Source organism: Salvelinus sp. IW2-2015, unplaced genomic scaffold (genome assembly GCF_002910315.2).
Source record: "Salvelinus sp. IW2-2015 unplaced genomic scaffold, ASM291031v2 Un_scaffold1128, whole genome shotgun sequence".
NCBI lineage: Eukaryota > Metazoa > Chordata > Actinopteri > Salmoniformes > Salmonidae > Salvelinus > Salvelinus sp. IW2-2015.
Genome location: NW_019942742.1, coordinates 114784 through 127082, shown reverse-complemented (window position 1 = coordinate 127082; position 12299 = coordinate 114784). Strand labels below are relative to the sequence as shown.

General features: G+C 43.8%; 2 protein-coding genes across 2 annotated transcripts in view; both read left to right on the top strand.

Annotated features, from left to right (window-relative positions):
* The first annotated feature begins 3763 nt into the window (after positions 1-3763).
* On the top strand, positions 3764-4999 carry LOC139024169 (small integral membrane protein 32-like). The gene is made up of 2 exons (XM_070438713.1): positions 3764-4016; positions 4266-4999. The coding sequence occupies exon 2, from the start codon at positions 4307-4309 to the stop codon at positions 4634-4636; it is 330 nt and encodes a 109-aa protein (XP_070294814.1). The 5' UTR covers positions 3764-4016; positions 4266-4306; the 3' UTR covers positions 4637-4999.
* A 4093-nt stretch (positions 5000-9092) lies between these two features.
* Positions 9093-12299, top strand: part of LOC112069830 (protein diaphanous homolog 1-like) — a 75983-nt gene continuing 72776 nt past the window's right edge. The window contains exon 1 of the mRNA XM_070438711.1: positions 9093-9838. Within this exon, the coding sequence (XP_070294812.1) occupies positions 9734-9838 (105 nt within the window). The 5' untranslated portion in view covers positions 9093-9733. The remainder of the gene's footprint in view (positions 9839-12299) is intronic.

Below are 12299 nucleotides of genomic sequence, written 5' to 3'. Positions count from 1 at the left end.
TTCATGTGCAATATAGAGTAAATCTTATTATTATTTTATCATTTTAATATCATAACAACATAATACATCTGAATCTATACAAGATCACAAGAATTTACTCTCCATAGGGACTTCCATATCTTCCTTTCATTCTCTCCTGTCCCTGATGCAGTCATCTTCAACTACATGGAGGTAGTCGTGGAATGGCGTCCTAGATCCACCTCCTACTGATCAGTGAGAAGACAAAGAGGACGTGGTAGAGATTGATGTAATAATGTAACATTCCTTTATATAAGACCAAGCCATTGCATCTTAAATCACCTCTAGACGACCATGTGAAACGTCATCACCTTGTTATGCAACCATACACTAACTTATATAAAATGCTAAAAGAGGATTTAGACCCCAGTGCTTGGCTAAAATCTCTTGTGACAGATGAACACAAGTATAGCCTCAAGCCATGTTTACATTTGGAAGGGACAACATCACAGTAATTGTGACGGGTAAGGAGAATAGTAATAGCTTTTTGCAAGTGACACTCTTATGCCCTAGGCCTACTTTTCTCCCTACACTCTCCTCCATGCGCCCCCCCCCCCCCCCCCCCCCCCCCCCCCCCCCAACTCAACACCCAATAAGAATGACCCACTTTTCCAGTGCTCCGCTGTCTAACTCGATCTCTTTACATTCCGCTTGGTGACAATCTCACCCGTATTTGCCAAATTCCAGTCCAGTCTCCTGACACGAGGTTAACAAGCAGCTTGCCTACAGAGCAAGGCAACCTATTCTGACAGAGAGGGTCAACCGGAGAGAAATATATATAGTACATACTGACACAGGTGTTGAAAGATGCCTTTCTCCATAGCTAATTGGTTTGTTACCCAGCTCTGCTCATCACATGACAATCAAATTTGGGATGAACACTTGTCTTCCAGCTGTACTGTAGTAGGCTTTATTAGGTGGCTGACAATCTCTCTCTTCCCCTCTTGTCTCCGACACACACACATTTTATTTATCTCTGTCTTCGGCTCTCTCATTCTCTCTCTCTCTTTCTTTATTAAACACATACATTCAGAACGACAGAAAGCGAGAAAGACGAACACAAATTTATGGAAGCACAGGATCATGTCCTGGGTCTTTGTCTTGTAAAATAATTTACAAGGGAACAGAGAAGTTCCTTAGACAGTCCTAAGAGGGAGGGAGGGAGGGAGGGAGGAGAGAACACAGAAAGAGAGAGAGATGAAAGAAAAAGAGAGAGGAGAGAGAGAGAGAAGAGAGATAGAGAAAGACTGAGGGACAGAGGGAGAGAGAGACAGAGAGACTGAGGGGGACAGAGGGGAGAGAGAGAGAGAGAGAGAGAGAGAGAGAGAGAGAGAGAGAGAGAGAAATGAGACATAACCGGCCAGCGGGTTGCCTGAGAGAGAGCGACAGGGATTACGTACACAGCCACACAAGCACCCACCCCTCCCCGCCGGGCGCCGCTCACTGGGGCACTGGGCCCGTGCCATGCAGTGTTTTGGAGGAAGGGAGACTTTGTGGCTCTTTGTGATATCTTCCCTATATTGCCTCATCCATGTTTTCACAAGTTTAACTTGCCTCAAATACTGTAACTCCCACACAAACAGGATTGAGTGTTTTAGAGTTAGCTACACTTCTCCTAAATGTAAACTGTGTGATCTCAACTAAATATCAAAATGTTTTAATTCAATATAAATCTAAAATAAATAAGGTCACTGGCGCCGAGAGATATGTCTGAAAGATTTGGTTTGAGTCTGTTTCTGTATGGCTCTATAATAGGATGGGTATTACATCATGGAGGGCGCAATGCAGGATTTCTCCCAGATTCACTTCAGCCATGTAATATAGGCGAGAGGAAGGTGTTCTCATAGCCCCATTCCTCTCCACTGGCTAGGGACAGGGCAGACCAGGCCAGGGACAGGGCAGACAGGCCAGGGCAGGGCGACAGGCGACAGGCAGACCCAGGGACAGGGCAGACAGGCCAGGGACAGGGCAGACAGGCCAGGGACAGGGCAGAGAGGCCAGGGACAGAAGAAATAGGCCAGGGACAGGGCAGAGAGGCCAGGGGCAGGACAGAGCAGGCCTGGGACAGGGCAGAGAGGCCAGGGACAGAAGAAATAGGCCAGGGACAGGGCAGACAGGCCAGGGACAGGGCAGACAGGCCAGGGACAGAAGAAATAGGCCAGGGACAGGGCAGACAGGCCAGCGACAGGGCAGACAGGCCAGGGACAGGGCAGACAGGCCAGGGACAGGGCAGACAGCCAGGGACAGAGCAGACAGGCTAGGGACAGAGCAGACAGGCTAGGGACAGAGCAGACAGGCTAGGGACAGAGCAGACAGGCTAGGGACAGAGCAGACAGGCTAGGGACAGAGCAGACAGGCTAGGGACAGAACAGACAGGCTAGGGACAGAACAGACAGGCTAGGGACAGAGCAGACAGGCTAGGACAGAACAGACAGGCTAGGGACAGAACAGACAGGCTAGGGACAGAAGCAGACGGCTAAGGACAGAGGCAACAGCTAGGGACGAACAGACAGGCTAGGGACAGAACAGACAGGCTATGGACAGAGCAGACATGATAGGGACAGAGCAGACGCTAGGGACAGAGCAGACAGGCTAGGGACAGAACAGACAGGCTAGGCGACAGAGCAGACAGGCTAGGGACAGAACAGACAGGCTAGGGACAAACAGACAGGCTAGGGACAGGGCAGACAGGCGAATAGGGACAGAGCAGACAGGCTAGGGACAGAGCAGACAGGCTAGGACAGAACAGACAGGCTAGGGACAGGAGCAGACAGGCTAGGGACAGAACAGACAGGCTAGGACAGAGCAGACAGGCTAGGGACAGACAGACAGGCTAGGGACAGAGCAAGACAGGCTAGGGGACAGAACAGACAGGCTAGGGACAGACAGACAGGCTAGGGACAGACAGACAGGCTAGGGACCAGAACAGACAGGCTTAGGGACAGAAATGTGTTTTAATTACCCTGAGAGATTCCACACTGCCCTAACAATTGTTTCACTCACTTTTTCTCAAATGAAGAAGGACCTGTTGGGAGAAAAACGAGAGGGTGAGGGAGACAAGGCGTCACATGACACGCGTGACTTTAACACATTCCTGTCCAATGACATCTCCTCACCAACCCTGCGCGCACAGGGAGCCCATCCGGCGCGCTCCCTGTCTCCCCTCTCGGTAATCAATCTGTCCTCTCCCCACAACACACAAACCGAAGCAGGGAGGAATCTGTATGCGAAATGGAGAGAGAGAGAAAGAGCTCCATCGGGAGCTGGTGAAGAATATTTATGTATTCTATACATTTTCTATCTCTCTCCCACCATTCTCTTCGGGTCTGGGTCGATATTCCCGTCAGGGGATCGTTTTGAGTTGAAGGCACTCAAAACCGAGATGTATCGACCTTTCCTGGATATAAGAACGTGAGTGGCGCGCGAGAAGGAACCGGGAGTGAACCGGTGTGCCCCTTGCCTACCCTTTCTCTGCCCGCGTTCCAACCAAGACATTACAGCGCGCTAAGGAGCCACTTGGATCAACCTTATAAACTTTACCAATTATACCAAGTAGCCAATCAATTTGCATAGCGGGCGATTGTCACTTCCAGATAGGCTACTCTGGTGTTTACGGTAATAACTCTCATWGAAGAAATCAGAGGATTCAAATTGTTAATGATATCAGAGGAATTCCGTCCTCATAATCTCGTCGCTACRGCCGGAGAAGCTCCTGCATGGCGGTTTAGTCCTACATCACCGGTAACGAGACTAGACAACCTATGGTGATTTTGAGTGACTTAGACATACATGGATATGCGAAATTCAGTTCTGCGGCTTAAGGACAGGCGGCATATGGTCTGTTAGCGCGGCGGATTTAGTGTCAAAACAACACCGCCTCTATAGAGCGCGTCCTCCCTGGGAGAGAGTGGACAGAGCAAACAAAGCCTGAGGAATGCGGGCTCTGTTTCCCTGGATCTCCATCTCACCTGCGGGGACTCTACGCGGAACACACCAAAGTAAGTATTTGATTTGATTTGAGTAAGTAACGGATTCATATGAGATAGGCTATTATGGATAGAGACACTCAGTTCCTTTGCCGTGTTGACACACTCCATGTCTTTCCATGTGCGTCGTTATTTTCCACAGGGGTATGTAGCCCACTTGTGTTCTTATGGTCGTTTGTGAACTGTTTAAATACATTCGCATGATTGATCATTATATAGCTTGATCTGGGATTAGAAACTGCTATTTTATTCCCTTCCCAGTTGAACGTTGACCGGGTGGACGGCCGGTGACGCGAGAGGTCATGTTGAGACAAATCCTGCTGAATTCCACCAACGCACTAGACTTCGACCTAGGGATGGCCCTCCAGACGCACGAGACCGTGTCCGTTAACGCATCTCACGGATCGGTGAACATGGCGGCGCTGCTCAGGCCCACGGGCAGCAGGGGCGGGATGCGGGAGGACGGGGAGCTGAACAAACCGGACCTGGCCACCTACTTGATAATATGTCTGTTGCTGTTTCTGCTCGTGCTGCTCATCGTTTTCTTCATCAACTGTCAGCTGAGGAACTCTTTCTTCGCCTCCATGCCCTACGATCGGTCTCTCAGAGAGGCCCGGACCTCCTACAAGTAGAACCCGATACCAACTCAGCTGGTAATGTCTGTAGGATTAGGTAACGTGTGTTATGAATGTGTTCATGGAGGGATGTGTTATATTGACTATGCATAGTCCAGACGCTGTGCGTAACCGTTACGTGTTCATTTGGCACAATGACATAGAGACCTATTACGCTCCCTTTTCCAAACTGGGCTAAATGTCATTACGTGTAGGTCTATATAATGGTGTATGTTTTTTGTTTGTTTTTGAACATAAAACATTTTATATTACAGCACTGTAATGCGCTCTTATGTATATCTATTGTGTAATTCTGAGCTTAAAGTTTCATTATTTGTATTGTGTAAAACTATGATTAAATATATTATATTTGTCCATCTAGTTCAATATGGCTATATGAAAATCGTAGGGTGATGATGATGATGATGGGGTGACACGGATTGATAGATGAATATCCAAGACAATAGGTTTCATGAATGCAATCCCTGTATATTACGCGCTTTCATTTATTTTTTAATCAAGCCGACACTCACAATTTACTAGTGTAATTGCTCGCAGAACAAATGGTTTACGCTGATATACATCGCCCAAGACAAATTGACTATCCTTTTATCCAGAGGCCTCGCTGTCTACGCCGACTCCACTCAATATGTTGTTCCAGAATACCTTTGATGGAGAATGAGATACATGTCTCCATATCCACTAGATGCCGAGACAGTTCTGTCTGTGTGTGTGTGTGTGTGTGTGTGTGTGTGTGTGTGTGTGCAGGTTTACCTTGAACGAATTCCTCAGCCAGCCTAGATAAAGACATTTTCATGGATTTGAGCACATGGGTAGGATTATTATTTCATGGAAATTGCTGTGAGTTTTGAAGTGAAAATAAAAGTCGACAACGCATCATTTGGAGGCCTGCCCTTCCTGGATTTGGGTCGACGGAGTCGGCACATTCTGAAGGAAAGATAAAGACATATTGTTGAATGATAGACCACAGCTAATGCTGCCTATACTCTAACGTAGCACCATACTCAGTGATGTAAAGTACTTAAGTAAAAATACTTTAAAGTACCACTTAAGTGGTGTTTTGTGGTATCTGTACTTTATTTTACTATTTATATTTTTGACAACTTTTACTTCACTACATCCTAAAGTATGAATGCTTAGCAGGACAGAAAATGGTCAAATTCAAGCACTTATCAAGAGAACATCCCTGGTCATCTCTACTACCTCTGATCTGGCGGACTCACTAAACACAAATGCTTTGTTTCTGAATGATGTCTGAGGGTTGGAGTGTGCCCATGGCTATCCGCAAATAAAAAAACACGAACAATTGTGCCAACTGGTTTGCTTAATATAAGGAATTTGAAATTATTTATACTTTTACTTTTGATGCTAAAGTACATTTTTGCAATGACATTTACTTTTGATACTTAAGTATTTTTAAAACCAAATACTTTAAAACTTTTACTCAAGTAGTATTTTACTTGGTGACTTTCACTTTTTCTTGAGTCATTTTCTATTTAGGTATCTTTACTTTTACTCAAGTATGACAGTTGGGTACTTTTTCCACCACTTCCCATACTTCTAGTCGAGTTTACTGCTGAGTCATTGAGACTTGTTGTGCTCAGAATCATGATCATTTGATTTGTTTTAGACAGGGGTGAAACTTTCTTGACACTTGAATGACCCGAAGATAACTCAGGCCAACCGTTGACAGAAAACGAGCCTGCTGTTTGTGTTTTAACCACTAGGTGGTAGCCTAAGACGGTCATTAGTTTTACCTTGAACTCCAAGGAAAATTATAAATAATTATGAAATCGTAAAACAAATTTAATCTAATGAGGAAACATAGTATTTCCATATCACAGTGAACTGCAGAGGTGGATTCGTTCTATTGTGGTGTCTGTTTGTGTTTTTAAGACATAGGCTGAGTAAAATATCTTTCTCAACTCCATATGTTGGGATCGTTAAAAATATCGACTATGCACCACACCCCAAACACATTCTAACGGTATTTTGTCATAGTGAATMTTGCTGGAGCTGAGCTGGAACGACTAAAATATGTCACCAAAAATATAGCGGGGGGGATTCGGAAATTATAGGCTACTTTATTCAAAGCTACATTTCAATCAATTTAAATTAAGCCTTCAACTTTTCTATTTATATTCAGTATGATTTGATACATTTGTTTTGCATCTTTATACTTCACATGTGATTTTTTTTCACATTCATCAAATTTACAAGAATTTGTAAATTCCCTCTAGCACCAGGCTCAGCCACTCTGAAATGTTGTTTTTTTGCCATAATTGTAAGCCTGCCACACACACACTATATGATGCATTTATTAAACATAAGAATGAGTGTGAATTTTTGTCACAACCGGGCTCGTGGGAAGTGACAAAGAGCTCTTATAGGACAAGGGCACAAATAATAATTTAATAATAATCAATCATTTTGCTCTTTATTTAGCCATCTTACATATAAAACCTTATTTGCTCATCAAAAATTGTGAATAACTCACCACAGGTTAATGAGAAGGATGTGCTTGAAAGGATTCACATAACTCTGCAATGTTGGGTTGTACTGGAGAGAGTCTTAAATCATTTTCCACACACAGTCTGTGCCTGTAATTAGTTTTCATGCTAGTGAGGGACGAGAATCCACTCTCACATAGGTACGTGGTTGCAAAAGGCATCAGTGTCTTAACAGCGAGATTTGCCAAAGCAGGACACTCTGAGCGCAGCCCAATCCAGGAACCTGGCAGTGGCTTTTCATTAAATTAAATTTTCACAGAACCGCTTGTTGCAATTTCGATGAGGCTCTCTTGTTCAGATATCGGTAAGTGGACTGGAGGCAGGGCATGAAAGGGATAATGAATCCAGTTGTTTGTGTCATCCGTTTCGGGAAAGTACCTAATTACACACCCAACTCACTCAGGTGCTTCGCTATATCACATTTGATATTGTCCGTAAGCTTGAGTTCATTTGCACACAAAAAATCATACAATGATGGAAAGACCTTTGTGTTGTCCTTTTTTAATGCAGACAGAAAGAGTTCCAACTTCTTAATCATAGCCTCAATTTTGTCCCGCACATTGAATATAGTTGCGGAGAGTCCCTGTAATCCTAGATTCAGATCATTCAGGTGATAAAAAACATCACCCAGATAGGCGAGTCGTGTGAGAAATTCGTCATCATGCAAGCGGTCAGACAAGTGAAAATGATGGTCAGTAAAGAAAACTTTAAGCTCATCTCTCAATAAAACAAACGTGTCAATACTTTGCCCCTTGATAACCAGTGCACTTCTGTTTGTTGTAAAAGCGTTACATGGTCGCTGCCCATATCATTGGATAATACAGAAAATACATGAGTCCTTGCTTTAATAAAGTTAACCATTTTCACTGCAGTGTCCAAAACGTCTTTCAAGCTGTCAGGTATTCCCTTGGCAGTAAGAGCCTCTTGGTGGATGCTGCAGTGTACCCAAGTGGCGTCGGGAGCAACTGCTTGCACTCTGTCATGGCTTTTGCGCCATCAGTGCAGATACCAACACATCTTGACCACCAAAGTCCATTTGAAGTCACAAAGCTGTCCAGAACTTAAAAAAATATCCTCTCATGTTGTCCTGGTTTCCAGTGGTTTGCAGAAGAGGATGTCTTCCTTAATTGACCCACCATAAACATAATGTACATATACAAGGAGCTGTGCCAGGCCCGCCACATCTGTTGACTCATCCAGCTGTAAMGCATATAATTCGCTGGCTTGTATGCAAAGCAGTAATTGTTTCAAAATATCTCCTGCCATGTCACTGATGTGTTGTGAAACAGTGTTGTTTGATGAAGATATTGTCTGTATAGTTTTTTGGGCCTTTTCCCCCAGCATTGTCCCAGCCATATCTGCGGCAGCAGGAATAATTAAGTCCTCCACAATAKTATGGGGCTTGCCTGTCCTAGCCACTTGGTAGCTCACCATATAAGWCGCTTCTAGCCCCTTCTTATTAATGGTATCTGTCGCTTTTATACATGTCTTACTACACGAAAGTCGTCTTTATTCTCGCTCAAAAAACTCCTGTGGCTTATTTTCAAATTGTCATGTTTCGTTTCTAAATGTCTGCGCAAGAGTGAAGGTTTCCTGCGAGAGAGTAACGGTTAATGTGATTGGATGTTAATTATTTGACTAGRCTACCTGTACTTGACTTTGTGCTGTTATTTTGCTGAACACAAGATGGTTTAATTGTATTTAATGGCAGTGAAATGAGGCTACTGAGACGAGAAAAAAAACCTACCCAAATATATACCCCGTTGGAAAATATAAATGTACTGTTTGAATTTTTATTTAAAAAAAAAMGTGAATCACATTTTTATTTGGCGTACCCCCGAAGCCATTTCGCGTACCCCAGTTTGGGAATACCTAATCTACTGTATCTCTGTCAAATCTCTCAGGTGTAGTTCTAGTGCGCATGGCTCCTCCCCCACCCGTTCTAATTTGTCAGGACAGGAAGAAGACTACTGGGGATGTKTTTGAACGTTGTCACTCGGGAAAGTTAACTTGTTGCAGTAATGGACACGAATATGGGAAACCCACACGACTACCGTGTTGTATAGAAACAATTTGTATTAGTAGGAAGAGCCGTCTATGTTCACCGAGTTTTAAGATATCTAACGTTAGCCACTACTGACAGGGAGGCACTCAATATTTGCAAGGATTACGGGCAACCTCTTTCTTTGGGACGACAACTGTGCAACATTAACTAACTAAAAGTAATGGTAAAGTTGTGTTTGGTGCAACAACAAAGAGTCGTCAAGAGTGGCTCCTATACATTTTTCTCCGGCTGTTTGGGGGTACTTTAAATTTCCCTCCTTTTTCCATCACAGGCGGGGGTTCGGGTTATTGGCTAGCAGCTAGCTAGCCACTCGCTAATAGTAACTAGTCCAAAAGCAGTAACATTAGGCGAGTACATACAGGCATCAGGGGCTACCCAGACTTTTTTTCGTTGGAAAGGACAACTTTTCATAACTTGGTAGCGAGGCGTCAGTTTGTTTTTGTGTAAAAATACGGTTATCACCGGGTGTGTTCGTGAGTTTATTTTTGTTCTCCCTTTGAGGAAATTGTCTAAATCACAATGGATCCTAATGCGGGGAATTCTGCCTCTGCTGCTGCTCCCAAAAGCAAGAAGGACAAAAAAGAAAAGAAAAATAATGAAGATGGAGACGGGAAAAAGAAATTTGTACGTATTCATATTTCACTGATTGTGAGTTAGCTAGCTTATGCACTCCTGTTCAATGTTATTTATGAGCTCTGATGGCAACATGCTGAACAAGTGTGGACTCATCAACAGCTACTTTTTGGTAGAACAAGTGGCTTGTCATTATATCACTTGTAACTCTGTCTAGCGGACCTGCTTGTGATTTATATTTAATTTGCAACCAGTTATAACATTATTCAACTCCGAAATCTGCAAGGCTAATGTCAAACCTTGGTTTGTGAACACATGAGGAAGTAGTTAGTTAGCCACCTGCTGATACTCTGAAGTGTTGCAATGAGTGACATTGTAACAAACTGCATGACTCGCGGTTTGGAAACTGTGACCCGGTAGCAAGTTGTTGTTTTATTTTGGAGATAATTCGGGGTTAACGGGTTACTGTCTCCGGATTGAACCAAGGTATAGTTTAAAGTACATTACAGATATGGAATATATGTTCTTTTACACGTCCGCAAGCAAATTCATTGTCTCCCTTGCAGTCTACTATTCGGAAATGTAATTTACACGTTACAATGACAGAAACGATTTTGAATGGGAAATTGATTTAAATCTTCAACATAAAGAATATGCTACTTTGTCTCGTAGAGTTAAACACTGACGTGTTACATCGCGCTGACTGTAGTAACCTGGTGGAGGTGATGTAGTAACATCATAGCCAGTGAGTACCCATGGCAAGAATGGGTAATTCAATGTGATGAACGATGTCAGCAAAATGTCCACGAAAGGTGGTCTGTGTCATTTTCGGTTGATCATCTCAGCTCTAACACAGAGGTCATTAGATCGACCCTACCTGGAGACACCTCAAGCAGAAATAACCCTTCCCAGCATGCACCACTGCCCCCACCTGATGCTCATCCCACCAGACCGAGGCCACTGATTGGCTGATGGTGAACACACCTAGTTTTAGGACACTGTAACAAAACCCTTGACCTCTACCTGTTGAGTTGTTCAGATTTGGGGGGTTGCAGGGGGATGGATATTATTAGTAGACATTCCACAGTGGATTAAAAAGAGCAGTGTTAGAGATGACATGGCTATGAGGCTGAGTCGGATATATGCATACAGCTGCAGAGTATGTAGCCTAAAGCGAGTGCGCTTTGTCTGTCCTAACTGGATAAGTGACTTGTGTAATAAGTCTGCTATGCCAGAGCAAGCAGGCAGAGGAAGGCTTTCGCTCACTGCAGGAATCTCATCCTCTACATACTTGTACCTTTTCCTCTCTTTGACTACATTTTTAGTTTTCTTTATTTTCGTCACATTCGCATGCTGTCTGTTGTCTTTGTCTTTGTTTTAGCTCATGTTGTTGAGTTCGATGAGCATCTGGAGGATGGAGCTTTGTTAGGCATGGATCAGGAGATCATTGATCCATTGCTCTATGCTACTGACGTAGCCCACTAGGTGACGATCGCTATGGTAGGCCCATGTGTTGAGTCCTTGGATTGGGTGGGTGTAATGTGTTGTTTGTCCCAGTGTCAGTCAGGCTGGACACAGCTTGTCAACTCACTGAGGAGAAAGTGACAGAGGTGATAAAACATGAGACAGCCTCTGATCTTCAAACATGCTGGCTGAAGAGCTGTGTCAAGAACCGTGTCAGTGTATATCTCTGTGTTGGTGTGCATTCTGCATTATACTTGTATGTGCACACCTGCGTGTGTGTGTGTGTGTGTGAGGATGGCGAAGACCAGAGAACACGCTACTTAGCTAACTTTAGTAAATCCCTCTCTCTTCCCTTTTAGGGCGTATATCTAAATATTGGATTATTGTGTGTGGTCTGCAGGTGTTTGACCTTTTAATGTTAAACTGTATCTGGTGTGCGTCGCTGAGCTGTTCAGTGACAACATGAGCTCACCTTTTAAACTCTTCAGTTGTATTGAAAGAATGGGAGTCATTTCTGCTTTTCTTTGTCAAACATCCTTTTTCTTGGACAGAATCCAGAGTGTTTTTTCGTTTACATTGTTCTCTTAATTTAGGAAAACAATCAGGCTACAGTACAAATCCAGCTATTACCTCATTTTACTATTTCAATGTTTCTTTACTACGTTTCAAGATTTTAGAAGGCCAGTTTGAGTTAGTAACTGCGTGTGCATATCTGCTTGTTATTCGCTAACAAAGACACAAGCCTTCTGACTCTTCGGTCTATATTGTTGCAGGAAGTTGTGCAAAAATGAAAAGCAGGAAATAATTTTTTTTCTTCCCCAGTAACCATTCTGTCACTACACTACCCCTCCTCCTCTCCATCTATTGTGGCTGGGCCCAGAGGCACCAGTGTGGGTAGTAAATACGTTTACACAACTCAACTCACTGTTGATATTTTGGACCATACTCTTAAACTGAGAAGGCGCACTGGGCTGCTTCATGTCTGAGAAGGCGCACTGGGCTGCTTCATGTCTGAGAAGGCGCACTGGGCTGCTTCATGTCTGAGAAG

Bases quoted from the DNA above. Each gene is read 5' to 3' on its own strand.
- LOC139024169 (XM_070438713.1), top strand. From the start codon at position 4,307: ATGTTGAGACAAATCCTGCTGAATTCCACCAACGCACTAGACTTCGAC.